The sequence below is a fragment of the Gossypium hirsutum genome, chromosome A02 (assembly GCF_007990345.1).
Source record: "Gossypium hirsutum isolate 1008001.06 chromosome A02, Gossypium_hirsutum_v2.1, whole genome shotgun sequence".
NCBI lineage: Eukaryota > Viridiplantae > Streptophyta > Magnoliopsida > Malvales > Malvaceae > Gossypium > Gossypium hirsutum.
The window spans coordinates 98,155,663-98,169,636 of NC_053425.1; the positions used below are offsets into that span (position 1 = coordinate 98,155,663).

Below are 13,974 nucleotides of genomic sequence, written 5' to 3' on the forward strand. Positions count from 1 at the left end.
TCATGTGTTATACTTAGGAGAGCATAGGAGAGCGAAAGGGACGAGAAACGGGCCAAAACAGAGAAAATGGGCCAAAGTACGAAATCAACACGGCCTGGACCTCCTCACAGGGCCAGACTACACGGCCGTGTCCATTCGGCAAGCTCGAACACAGCCTGAAGAAATTGAACACGAGCGTGTGCCACGGGCGTGTCCCTGCCGAGCCCAAGTTGAGTCCAATTCAGAAAAGGCTAATTTTGAGGGCTCCTAGGCATTCCAAAGCCTATAAATACACCCTAGAGGAGGAAGAAAACACATACGAAGGATAGGGAGTAAGGAATTACTACGAGGAAGCCGATTGATCCATCTCTGAAGTCGGATTCATCATCAAGACTGAAGATCTCTCCTCAATTTCCCTCTAGGAGTTTTGGGTTTTCTTTATGTTTTGTATTCTTTATTCTTCTGAGATGTGTTCTTATTTAGTTATGAACTAAAATACCTAAGGGGAATGAAACCTAAGACGAATCTTGTTATTATTTTCTGAATCGTATGATAAATATTTAACTTGTTCTTAATTATGTGTTCTTAATTCTTGTTTTGACATCCCAGGATATTAATTCAAAATAAGCTCTTATTCAGAGGAGGAATAGACCCTGTCTAAGAGTACATTTGTCATAATTAAGCGGAGTTGATTGCGTGCCTAGACATAGGATGACAAGATTTTGCCGAGTTAGGGTAAAACCTAATAAAGGGATCTATAGATCAAGTTAATGCAACCCTAGGGTGTTAATTAGAGAAAATTCTCAATTATTCAATCTAGGGATTAGACGTTGTTAATCTTGAATAAGGATAATAACATAACTTAGGGATCTCTACGGAACAAGTTGAATGAATAAATCGTCCGATTCGGAGCCAGAATAACAAGTAAAGTCTAAGTGGATTTTTCCTTAGGTATTGTCTTAAGCCAATCGATTTTACCCAAAACCAATTCCCCAATTCTTTTCTTTGTGAGTTCTTAGTTTAGATAATTAGTTAATTAAAACAAAACCCCTTTATTCTTAGGCTAAATAATAAAAAGACAGTCATTACTAGTACTTTTAGTTCCTTTGGGTTCGACAATTCGGTCTTGCTAAAACTATACTACTGTTCAATAGGTACACTTGCCTACATCGCGATAATAGTTAGTTCAAGAATGAGTAATTATAAATATTTAAAACCTATCATGAAATCTCGCGATCAAGTTTTTGGCGCCGTTGCCGGGGAACTAAGATATTAGGAACGCTCAATTTTTGTTACTTTAGCCATTTATTTTTCTTGCAATTTTATTTTATTATATTATTATTATTTATTAATTTACTTTTTCCTTCTCTTGGCAAGTTTTTATAGTTTATGACTAGAAGAAACCAGTCAGGACCATTACTTTTTGACGAAGAAATCGATCGTACAGTTCGCAGAAATCAAAGAGAAATAAGACAAATCTTACGGTACACAAAGAACGAGCAAGAAAACGATACTCAACCCCCAATCGAAGAGATGGCTGAAAACCAAGACAATCAGCTACCTCCTGCAATTGCGACTAATCAAAATCCTGCTCCACGCACTATGTATGATTATGCTAAACCTTCTTTAACTAGAATTGAATTTAGCATTGTTAAACCTGTTGTAGCTGTAAATACTTTTGAACTGAAACCTAACACAATTCAAATGATACAACAGTTTGTTCAGTTTGACAATTTGCAGGATGAAGATCCCAATGCTCACTTGGAAAACTTTCTGGAATTCTGCGATACATTTAAAATCAATGGCGTTTCTGATGATGCCATACGTCTTCGGTTGTTTCCCTTTTCATTGAGGAACAAAGCTAAACAGTGGCTGAAATCGTTACCACGAGGGTCAATTACTACTTGGGGACAAATGACCGAAAAATTTTTACTAAAACATTTTTCACCGGCTAAAATGGCTAAATTACGTAATGATATCTCTTCTTTTATGCATATGGATTTAGAAACCCTCTACGATGCATAGGAGAGATACAAGGACTTACTGAGAAGGTGCCCTCACCATGGGTTATCGCTTTGGCTCCAAGTTCAAACATTCCACAATGGTTTGAATCCTTCGACTCGACAAATGGTTGATGCAGCTGCTGGCGGAACCATCAATAATAAAACACCTGAAGATGCCTATGAGTTTATTGAGGAGATGTCACTGAATAACTATCAGTGGCAAGTCATGAGGACAAATCCAACGAAAACAGCCGGTGTTTATAATGTCTATTTGGTCACCATGCTGTCAAATCAGGTAGAACTCTTGACTAAAAAGATTGATGGTTTTCTTAGTTCTTCACAGGTTCACCCAGTAATGCAGTGCGAAGCAAGTAGCGGTGGAACAAGCCATTCGGAATACCAACCTTATGGCCATAACATAGATAACGAGCAACTAAACTACATGGGTAATAATCCTCGACCTCAAAACAATCCATTTAGTAACACTTATAATGCAGGTTGGAGGAACCATCCCAATTTCTCGTGGAGAGGCCAAGGAAATCAAAGACCATAACATCCTCTGGGTTTTCAGCAACCACCCTACCAACAGGAAAAGAAGCCGAACCTTGAAGAGATGCTCTCAAAGTTTATATCTGTGTCAGAAGCTCGTTTTCAGAACACTGAGATAGCACTTAAGAATCAACAACCGTCGATCCAAGGGCTCAAAACTCAGATAGGCCCGCTTTCCAAACTAATCTTCGAACTACCACAAGGTAGTTTGCCAAGTAATACTGAACCCAACCCAAGGGAACAACTCAATGCGATCAATGTTCAAGATGAAGAAAGATTTGTAGAGCCTGAACCAGAACCGCGGTAAGAAACTGTGGTAAGCAAAGGTCAAAGTGAGGTAGATCAACTCTTAAAAAAATTACATATTAACTTACCGTTTATTGAAGCTCTATCGCAGATGCCAAACGCAATGAAATTTTTAAAAGAGCTTTTAGTAAATAAGCAAAAGTTGGATGATGCGTTGCATGTGGAGCTAAACGCAGTATGCTCAACTATTCTGAAAAATAAGCTACCGAACAAACTAAAAGATCTAGGGAGTTTTACGATTCCTTGCTTAATTGGTAGTTTAGATGTTAATAATGCATTAGCTGATTTAGGGGCTAGTATCAACGTCATGTCTTATAAGATGTTTAAGCAACTAGGTCTCGGGAAACCTAAACAGACTAGGATGAGCATTCAATTAGCAGATAAAACTATAAGATTTCCTAGGGGTATTATTGAAGATGTGCTAGTCAAAATCGATAAGTTTATATTTCCCGTTGACTTCATTGTTTTAGACATAGAGGAGGATAGCAATACTCCTTTAATCCTAGGAAGGCCCTTTTTAGCAACTGCTAAAACAATTATTGATGTTGGCTCAGGTGAGCTCACGCTTCGCGTAGGAGACGAAACACTCACCCTTCAAGCTCGCAATTCTGATAACACATCGGAAATTGAAGGTGATCATCTAAACCATTCTATTAAAACTGACCACATGATACAACCCACTTTGCAGAAGATAAGTCTAAAGGAAGTACATGAGCCACTCTCAAACAACAGTAGAGGATCTATTCATGAAGAACGAAGGCTGCAAATAGAGGAGCTAGATGAATGGCAAACACATAAACCAAGAACACACGATAAACTGAAACTACGCCAGAACGAGCCCGATACCTCTCTAAATCAACTTAAGGTTGGTGATAAAGTCTTATTAGATGCCGCAGATCCCTACATTGTCACTACCACACCGAATAAGGAAATCCCTTTTACAGTACTCAGTATTTTTCCATTTGGTACGGTGGAGGTGAGTCATCCCAAGTTCGGCACTTTTAAGGTAAACAATACCCGTTTAAAACCTTATTTTAAGATTGATAGCAGGAATGAGGAGTATAAACTCCTCGAACCACCATGATCATTCAACGGAGAGGTAAGTCGAGCTTAAACTATAAATAAGCGCTTCTTAGGAGGCAACCCGAGCACTAACTGTATTAACTTCTTTCAAAATTTAGTCTTTAACATCTAACTTACTAACGGAGCTCTTTAATACAGGTTTCCCACAGAGACACGGCCAAGCACACAGGCGTGCTTATGGCGGTGTGAAAACAGGGCAAGGATTTCCCCAACATGGGCTACGATAAAACAACACAGCTGTGCGACATGGCCGTGGTTTAGCCTGCCAAAACAATATGGGCGTGCGACACGCCAGTGTGGAAGACCCGTGGTTGAAACTGAGAAACTAGCACGGGCGTGCGACACGCTTGTGCCTAACACCCGTGGTCAAACCTGTTAAATTAACATGGGCGTGGGGCTTGAACACACGGGCGTGGGAGAATGAATGAAGCCAGACACGATCGTGCGACACGGCCGTGTGAACCTACACGCCCAAGGTACACGGGCGTGGGACAAATTTCAGACGCGCCCCAAATAGGAAAAACGCGAAACGCACGGGCAAAAATTAGCAAACAAGGGCATGTGCCATGGCCGTGTGACCCAAAATCTATAAATACCCTGCACTATTCACTTTCTTCTCCATTTAAAAACCCTAACCCCTAGCCGCTGCAAGTTCACACGGCTTCCTTGCCACGCCCGTGCACCGCCTCCAACTTCATTTTTAACGTTCAATCTTTCTGCCCTAGCATTTGTTTACTCATTTCACTTCTATTTTACTTATTTTTTAATGCTTAGTATCAACATAATCTTCATATCTTTTGAACTATTTTTCATTTTGCTTATTATTCTATTATTTAATTTGCATTCTTAGGTTAGCTATGACATTACTATGCTTATTCTCATGCTATTACCATGCCTATCATTTAATTTGCATTCATAGGATTAGTTATCATACATTCCGTCTTAAATCAAGAATAGGAAAACCTCATGCCCATTACATTTCTATTCTCATTCTCATTGTTGTTTTGGCTAAGTTTGCTTTACATCAGTACTCTTGGCTTAAATAAGTTAGTTCAAATTCATGACTTTTTACTTCTTTGTATTTTTTTACCTATTATTATTATTCATTTATCTATTATTATTATTCTTTATATTACAGACTTTTAAATGTCGTCTTCAAGAAGAAAGAAGATCGTTGTCCCTGCTTCAAAGAAGAGGAAAGGAGCGTCCTCTTCCGCGGGTCCAACTGCAGAAATTCGTCACCCTCTCCTGCAGTTCCCCCGAGGGCCCCAGAAAGAACTGTTCCAAATACCTCGGGCCCGACCTTTAATTGTGGGCAGCTGCATCGACTGGGCTGCTGTAGAACAAGTTTAGTTGGCTGATTCGATTCGAGCCTTCCTAACCAACAACCCTTGGGAGCTATTCTTTGGGATTATCAAGCCAACATACCTTGAGCTCACGATGGAACTATGCTCGACGTTCCATCTTCACACCGTAATGACGAACTACGATGATCCCAGCACGGTTCAATTTTGCCTAGCGGATTAATCCGCCAGCTAAGCGTCCCAGAGTTTGGTGCTGCACTGGGCTTATATACAGAGGAGTTCAAGGAGGAGAATGATTTAGACACTCTCAGTCGCCACATACACTTCTCCCCCTCGAAGTGCTGGCACACTTTGGCCTTGGCGCGGCCTCCTACAATCCTAGCCGCTCCAAGGCATCAGTCCTCCCACCATCCCTGAGGTACTTACACGCTATTTTAGCTTACACGATTACAGGGAGGCGCGAGAGCACTGGCGTCGTCTACACTCATGATGCCTACTTCTTATGGTGAATTTCACACGGGCACGTCATTGACCTTGCCTATTTCATCACCCTCACGATTCAGCACCAAACGGAGCGGCGTAGAAAGGGGTTCATCTCCATCAGCCCCTACGTACTCGGCTGGCGCGGCACTTCAGGCTCCTCAACACCACGGCCCAAGAATCATCCCTCACCCTCATCAGCCAGATGTCTCCACAAGGCATCTCGAGCATGCTTAGCATGAGGAGGATTGAGAGGCGCCGAGGAACCTACCCTCCCCAGTTTCATCTCGCCCAATCTACGGAGGAGGAGGCCTGCGAAGACATTCCTGATGATGTCCCCCCACAGCATAAGGACCTACCAACTCAGCCACCACCACCCTCTCGTCCAGCTCATGCGGCGGCTTCATACGCTGACATCTCTGAGCGCCTCACTCGATTCGAGAAACAGTATTTTCAACGATTTGACAACATTGATGCTACTCTACAGTAGATTTGTCAGCACCTCCACATCTCATCGCCAGTCCCACCTCGAAAACCATCCAGCGATGAAGATGTTTAAAAACATTTATTTATAATTTTATGTTTTTATGTTAATTTTTATCCATCATTTGATCGCGAGATTTCATGATAGGTTTTAAATATTTCTAATTGCTCATTCTTGAACTAACTATTATCGCGATGTAGGCAAGTGTACCTATCGAACAGTAGTATAGTTTTAGCAAGACTGGATTGTCGAACCCAAAGAAATTAAAAGTACTAGTAATGACTGTCTTTTTATTATTTAGCCTAAGAATAAAGGGGTTTTGTTTTAATTAACTAATTATCTAAACTAAGAACTCACAAAGAAAAGAATTGGGGAATTGGTTTTGGGGAAAATCAATTGACTTAAAACAATACCTAAAGAAAAATCCACCTAGACTTTACTTGTTGTTCTGGCTCCGAATCAGACGATTTATTCATTCAACTTGCTCCGTAGAGATCCCTAAGTTATGCTATTATCCTTATTCAAGATTAACAATGTCTAATTCCTAAATTGAATAATTGAGACTTTTCTCTAATTAACACCCTAGGGTTACATTAACTCGATCTATGGATCCCCTTATTAGGTTTAACCCTAATCTGGCAAAATCTTGTCACCTTATGTCTAGGCGCGCAATCAACTCCGCTTAATTGTGACAAATGTACTTTAGACAGGGTCTATTCCTCTTCTGAATAAGAGCTTATCTTGAATTAATATCCTCGAATGTCAAAACAAGAATTAAGAACACATAATTAAGAACAAGTTAAATATTTATCATACGATTCAGAAAATAATAACAAGATTCGTCTTAGGTTTCATTCCCCTTAGGTATTTAGGAGTTTTAGTTCATAACTAAACAAGAACACATCTCAGAAGAATAAAGAATAGAAAACATAAAGAAAACCCAAAACTCCTGAAGGGAAATTGAGGAGAGATCTTCAGTCTTGATGATGAATTCGGCCTCTGAGATGGATCAATCGGCTTCCTTAGAGTAATTCCTTACTCCCTATTCTCCGTGTGTGTTTTCTTCCTCTTCTAGGGTGTATGCCTAGGAGCCTTCAAAATTAGCCTTTCCCGAATTGGACTCAACTTAGGCTCGGTAGGGACACGCCCGTGTGACACGCCCATGTTCGATTACTTCAGGCCATGTTCGAGCCTGCCGAATAGACACGGTCGTGTGGTCTACCCATATGAGGAGGTCCAGGCCGTGTTGATTTCGTACTTTGGCCCATTTTCTCTGTTTTTGGCCTGTTTCTCGTCCCTTTCACTCTCTTATGCTCTTCTAAGTATAACACATAAAATTAAAGCATTAGGAGCATCGAATTCACCAATTCTAATGGGAAATCTCCATAAAATGCATTAAACATAGGGTAAAAATATATGTATAATTTACGGTTTATCATCATACACTATAAAAACCTGCTAGGAACGAATAAAATAAAAATTAGAAAAGAAAATAAAAATTTAAATTGAAAATAAAATAGAATGGCTAAAGTAATAAAAATCGAGTGTTCCTAATATCCTAGTTCCCCGGCAACGGCGCCAAAAACTTGATACGTGATATTCGTGACAGGTTTTAAAGATTTATAATTAATCGTCTTGAAACTAAGTATTATCACGATGAAGGCAAGTGTACCTATCGGACAGTAGTATAGCTTTAGCAAGACCGGATTGTCAAACCCAAAGGAACCAATAGTACTTGTAATTACTTCCTTTTTATTATCTAGCCTAAAAATTAAGGGATTTTTTTTATCTAAACTACTTAACTAAACTAAGGGTGCACAGAGAGAAAATTGGGAAAAGCTTTTGGGAAAAATCGATTGATTAAGACAATACCAAAGGAAAAATCCACCTAGACTTCACTTGTTATTTGACTCTGAACCAGACAATTTATTCATTTTTCTTGATCCGTAGAAATCCCTAAGTTATATTATTATCTCTCTTAAGACTAATAACGTCTAACCCTAGGTTGATTAATTGAAATCTCTTTCTAATTAACGCCCTAGTGTTGCATTAACTCGATCTATGGATCCCTTTATTAGGTTTCACCCTAACCCGGTAAAATCTTATCACCCTATCTCTAGGCGTGCAATCAACTCCGCTTAATTATGACAAATTTACTCTTAGACAGGGTCTTTTCCTCCTTTGAATAAGAGCATTAACTTGAATCAATATCCTGAAATATTATAACAAGAATTAAGAACACATAATTAAGAACAAGTCAAATATTTATCATACAATTCAGATAATAATAACAAGATCCGTCTCAGGTTTCATTCCCCTTAGGTATTTAGGGGGTTTAGTTCATAATTATAAAAGAAAACATCTCAGAAGAATAATGAATACAAAACATAAAGAAAACCCAAAACCCCTAAATGGAAATTGAAGGGAGATCTTCAGTCTTGATGATGAATCCGACTTCTAAGATGAACCAATCGGCTTCCTTTGAGTAATTCCTTGCCTCCTACTCCGTGTGTCCATTCTAACTGCCTCCTTAGGTGTTTAAATAGGCTTTAGAATGCTTAAGAGCCCTCAAAATTGGCCTTTTCCAAATAGGACTATACTTGGGCTCGGCAAGGACACGCCTGTGTGACATGCCCGTGTGAGATTACTCCAGCCTGTGGTCAAGGCTGTTGAATAGGCACGGGCGTGTAATCTACCTGTGTAAGTCGTGCTTCGATCCTGCCAAATGGACACGGCTGTGTGACATGCCAATGTGAGGAAGTCCAAGTTATGTTGATTTCGTACTTTGGCCCATTTTCTCCGTTTTTGGCATGTTTCTTGTTCCTTTCGCTCTCCTATGCTCTCCTAAGTATAAAACATGAAATTAAAGCATTAGGAGCATCGAATTCACCAATTCTACTGGGAAATCATCTATAAAATGCATTAAACATGGGGTAAAAATATGTATAATTTACGGTTTATCAATCAGCGTGATTTGTAGATAAATAAAACTTATAGAGAAAAACAATTAAAAGAGAATCGTGCTGATAACGTGTTATAAAATAAAATACAGATAATAAAGAACAAAGAGAATGGGAGAGCAAAGAGAGCATATTTTTATTTATCAATCGGAATATTTACCATGCTTCTCCAAAGTCTCTATTTATAGGTATAAGAAGTATAAATGAAGTAGAGATCTATTTCTAATTACTGTTAGAATTTAAAGTATATTAAAAGTTATCTTGATCTTGATGGCATCCACTTAATAAGATATTCATAACACTATCATCTTTTTCTTTTCTTCTTGACTTGTTGGTAACTCTGATTTCTTCAGAAAAGTGAAGTAGGAGATTGGGTTAACCTTTTGTCATTTGAAATGGTTGAAAAATTGAATCAAATTACAGAACAAAATTAAGCTTCAAGGTACTGGATTCAACTTTCATTGACTTCTACTACTTCATGATGTTATAATGATGTAGCTATTAGAGTCTATAAATTTGTTCATCGTCTCAGTGAATCTGATTTATAGAACTAAATAAAAGAAGTCTTTGTTTTTAATTATGTGGTTGGAGTGGCCAATAATGCTTTTGCTCGTTGGTTATTTGGGTCATTGAGTGGAAGCTTCAAATTTCATTATGTTTGAATGATATATGTGGATCTCTAATATTATTATGTGTAGGGGTGAGCAAAACTCGATTCGACTTAAAAAAATCGAAAAAAATTTTAATTTCGAGTTAAACGAATCGAGTTATTCAAGTTAATCGAGTTATTCGAGTCAACTCGAATTTTTTTCGAATTTCGAATTCGAATAACTCGAATAATTCGAATAATTCGAATATCAAACTATAATATTTTACATTTTTACCCCAAACTCCCAAACTTTTTTACTTTTCCCTTAAAACTTTTACTCCTTCCCACTTTCCCCCCAAAACTTTTACTCCCCTTCAATCCCAACCCCCCAATCTACCCAAAATTCATTTTCCACTAAAATTTTACTCTCTCATTTACTTTTTCTCAAAATTTTATTCCCAGAAACACTCAAAACTTTTTATTTTCCCCCATAATTTTTACTCCCTCCCACTTTCCTCTTAAAATTTTTATTTCCTTTCAATCCCACCTCCCATCTACCCCAAATTCACCCCAATTTTTTTTTAATATTTTCCCTCCAAAATTTTACTCTCCCCTATTTACTTTCCCTCAAAACTTTTATCTCTCAAAACTTTTTATTTCTCCCTAAATTTTTACTTCTCACCCTTTACTCTCAAATAAAAAATTAAAATTATCTAAAAAAAATCACTAAAGATAAATAGTAATAATTTTATTTATATCTACTATTTATATTATTAAATTAAATTTCACATTTTATATTATTTATATTATTGGATTGTTTAGTCATATTTAATATTTATATTAAAATTAAATTATTAATTATGCCATTAAATATTCATGTTAAAATTTTATATTGGTATCAATTTCACATTTTATCTTTAAAATAATTTTTATTAAAAAATCACATTTTTACATTTAATATATTTTTTAATTCGAAAATACATAGTGACAAGAATCTGAAGATAATTGAAGCAACTAAGCAAACAAAGAAGCTAACCCGTATATAAAAATTAATAAATAAATTATGAGGTGATGAAAGTTAATAAAAATTTTAATTAAGGTGGATAAATTTTATTACGATGGGTGACAGTGGTTATAAGGACCCAGAATTATTTTTTAAAATTTAACTCGAACAAATATATTCGATTCGATTCGATTCGAATTCCATCTCACTCGACTCGATTCGAGAAAATTTCAAATAAAGTTAGGATGATAAAATAAGATTTGAAAACTCGATTAACTCGAAAATTTTCGATTCGATTCAATTCGATTCGATCAAATGCTCACCCCTAATTATGTGCGTATGTTATAAGTGAATTTTGTCTAAACCTTTTAATTTAGTTTTTTTTTTAAAATTTTAGTTCGATATATTTTATATCAATTTGATTTTACATTATAATTTATTTACTTTATTGGCTGCAAAATAAACTCATACTACAATATAAACATACACAATTCTAATAATTCAAACGAAAATATAATTTTCAAATGTAGCATACCTTAATACTAATCTTATCTAATAATACATCAATAATTAAACTTTTAACATAAATTTAAACTAATAATAATGATTATTAAAAAAATAATATTACAAATCTAAAATATAAATAATTCTTTTTTTCAAATTTAATATTAAAAAAATTAACATAGCTTACTTAAGTTGGTTGTGGTTGGGGGACATCTTCCTTTCTTTCTTTCTTTTTTCTTATTGTGGTTGGGGAACCAAATCCACTCTGCTTTTATACTGCTCTTTTAATCCTCCCCTATGTCTCATCCAATTATTTCCATCATAAGTATGAACTAACACTTCTCAAACTACTACAATTTAATTCACTCTTTATTTAAAATTTCCCTAAATTTAAAATTCTTTTTTAATTTCCCATAATACACTATCACCTTCCTCACTGATATTAATAGTTTTATTTAATCTATTCTGAAAATTTTAAATATTGGTTAACCTAAATTGACACTGTTCATCTTTCAGGAATTATTAGAAATATTACAACTTTACCTTTAAATTTTTAAAATTTACAATTATCAAATAGTCATATATTTCATACTTAATTTAAGCAATATATCAAAAAAAAAAGTTTAAAACTTACATTTAATATTTAAATTTTTTTATTTTTTTAATTTTTCTAATTATCAAATAGCCCCTATTTCTCTTTAAATATTAACTCTCTCAGCAAAATGTAGATTGAAACATTTAAAAAAGAAAATCAAAATTTCATCACCCTATGTTATAGGTTAAAACATGTTATTAGTCTATGTGTTTCTATAAAATTCGATATTTAGTCTCTATACTTTAAAAGATAAAATTCAATCCTCTTATATTTTTTTCAATTTAAAAATCATATTCCAATCATTATTATTGTTGGTAGTTTTTATAAAAAATTGTGAACTTAACATATTTATTTTTCGTCAATCATATGACACATTACATGAGGGTATCTTCATCAACATGCTAAATTGACATATTTTGACAAAAAATATGTATAATTTTAATGATTGAATTGAGATTTTAAATCAACACAGTTGGAAGACTAAATTTTTAACTTTTTAAGTATGAAGATTAAATCTCAAATTTTAATCCCACTTTTAGCCACGGATCATTTGCAAATCCTCTTGCAAGATCTCTAGAAAATTAGTTGCTCTAATTTACCATCTTCCCAATGGAGACTTCAAAAAATTTTCCGAGCGTAGAGACACCAGATGAAGGTTACCAAAAGACATTCAAAAACTGCGATGAACTGCTGCCAACTCTTCCTGAAAGCAAAGGCTGGAGGGTTGACCAGCTTTTCCAATACCAAGGCTTCTGGATACTTAGTTTTGGCATAAGAGGAAGCATTTTGATCAATGATCACTTCAAGCCTCGACCCACTGACATCATCGTCGCAACATCCCCTAAATGTCGCACCACCTGGCTCCGAGCCCTTGTTTTCTCCATTATCAACAGACATTCCTTTGATTTCAGCGACCATCCCTTGCACAAAGCAAACAGTCGAGAGTTGGTCCCTTTCTTCGAAGCATTCATTCAGAAAGGTGGGTCAACTTCCTTCGTCGATGGGATTCCTTCACCTCGCCTTCTTTCAACTCACCTTCCTTACTCTTTGTTCCCAACACGCATGACCGATGATACCTCGGCTTGCCGTTTCGTATACATCTGTCGTGACCCCAAAGATGTTTTCGTTTCAAAGTGGCATTTCGCCAAGAAGTTGAGACCCAAAGAACTGCCACCACTTTCACTAGAGAAAACCTTTGACTTGTTTTGCAAAGGGGTTTCTGACCGTTTTGGGATCACGTATTGGGGTACTGGAAAGCTAGTGTGGAGTCACCGAAGAAGGTGTTGTTCTTGAAGTATGAAGATGTAAAGAAGGAGCCTTTGGGTTGTGTGAGGAAAGTTGCAGAGTTCTTAGGAGTACCCTTCACACCAGAGGAAGAAAACAAAGAGACCGTGGAACAAATAGTGAAGCTGTGCAGTTTTGAGAGCATGAGCAATCAAGATGTTAACAAACTTGACAAAAGATATCAGCAAAGTCCTATAAGCAACTCTGATTTCTTCAGGAAAGGTGAAGTTGGAGATTGGGTTAACCATTTGTCACCTCAAATGGCTGAGAAATTGGATCAGATTACTGAACAAAAACTTCAAGATACTGGATTCAACTTTCATTGACTCCAAAGTATCTCATTGAATTTGATTTATATTTGACTGGAGTTTTTCTTTTTAATTACGTGATTTGCGTATTATGTGTCTTCTTTTTATTTTCATGATCAACTATGTAATTTCTTTTTTTTATTTTTTTATGTATTTGCATTAAGGTTGCATTTCGTGCTTTTGCTATTAATGCCATCTTCATCTCCTTCAAACAGTGAAAGTCTTATCATGAACACCGTTCTCAGCCTTCAGCCGTATCCCTTGGCAGCTTAGCAAGTGGTCCTCATGCATTTAAATCTTTATTTATTGGTCGGTCCCATGACTTACACACTCCCTCAAGTGGTGGGATGCTTTATGTGAGGCTTGATTTACCGTTGTGGTGTTCTTCTGCAATGGGTCTCCATAGATGTTGAAACTACAATGGCTCCACTTTTGATGCAACTTCGCTTTCTAGAGTAGAAATACTGTGGCTGCTTCTAATCTTTTCAAAGTACCCTGTGGTGTTGATTTTAATTTTTCTCATTCAATCATGAAAGTCGAGGA

General features: G+C 36.4%; 1 protein-coding gene and 1 non-coding gene across 2 annotated transcripts; one reads left to right on the forward strand and one right to left on the reverse strand.

Moving 5' to 3' along the window:
• Positions 1–1,941: 1,941 nt before the first annotated feature.
• On the reverse strand, positions 1,942–2,048 carry LOC121216971 (small nucleolar RNA R71). The gene has a single exon (XR_005913173.1). It is a non-coding gene; the product is annotated as a small nucleolar RNA R71 (small nucleolar RNA).
• Positions 2,049–12,448: 10,400 nt separating this feature from the next.
• LOC107952335 (cytosolic sulfotransferase 16) lies at positions 12,449–13,449 on the forward strand. Its single transcript, XM_041084292.1, has 2 exons — positions 12,449–13,085; positions 13,142–13,449. The coding sequence occupies exons 1-2, from the start codon at positions 12,449–12,451 to the stop codon at positions 13,447–13,449; spliced, it is 945 nt and encodes a 314-aa protein (XP_040940226.1).
• The last annotated feature ends 525 nt before the right edge of the window (positions 13,450–13,974 follow it).

Bases quoted from the DNA above. Each gene is read 5' to 3' on its own strand.
- LOC107952335 (XM_041084292.1), top strand. From the start codon at position 12,449: ATGGAGACTTCAAAAAATTTTCCGAGCGTAGAGACACCAGATGAAGGT. The intron at 13,086-13,141 runs GTACTGGAAAGC...TGAAGTATGAAG, and splicing joins TTTTGGGATCACGTATTGGG to ATGTAAAGAAGGAGCCTTTG.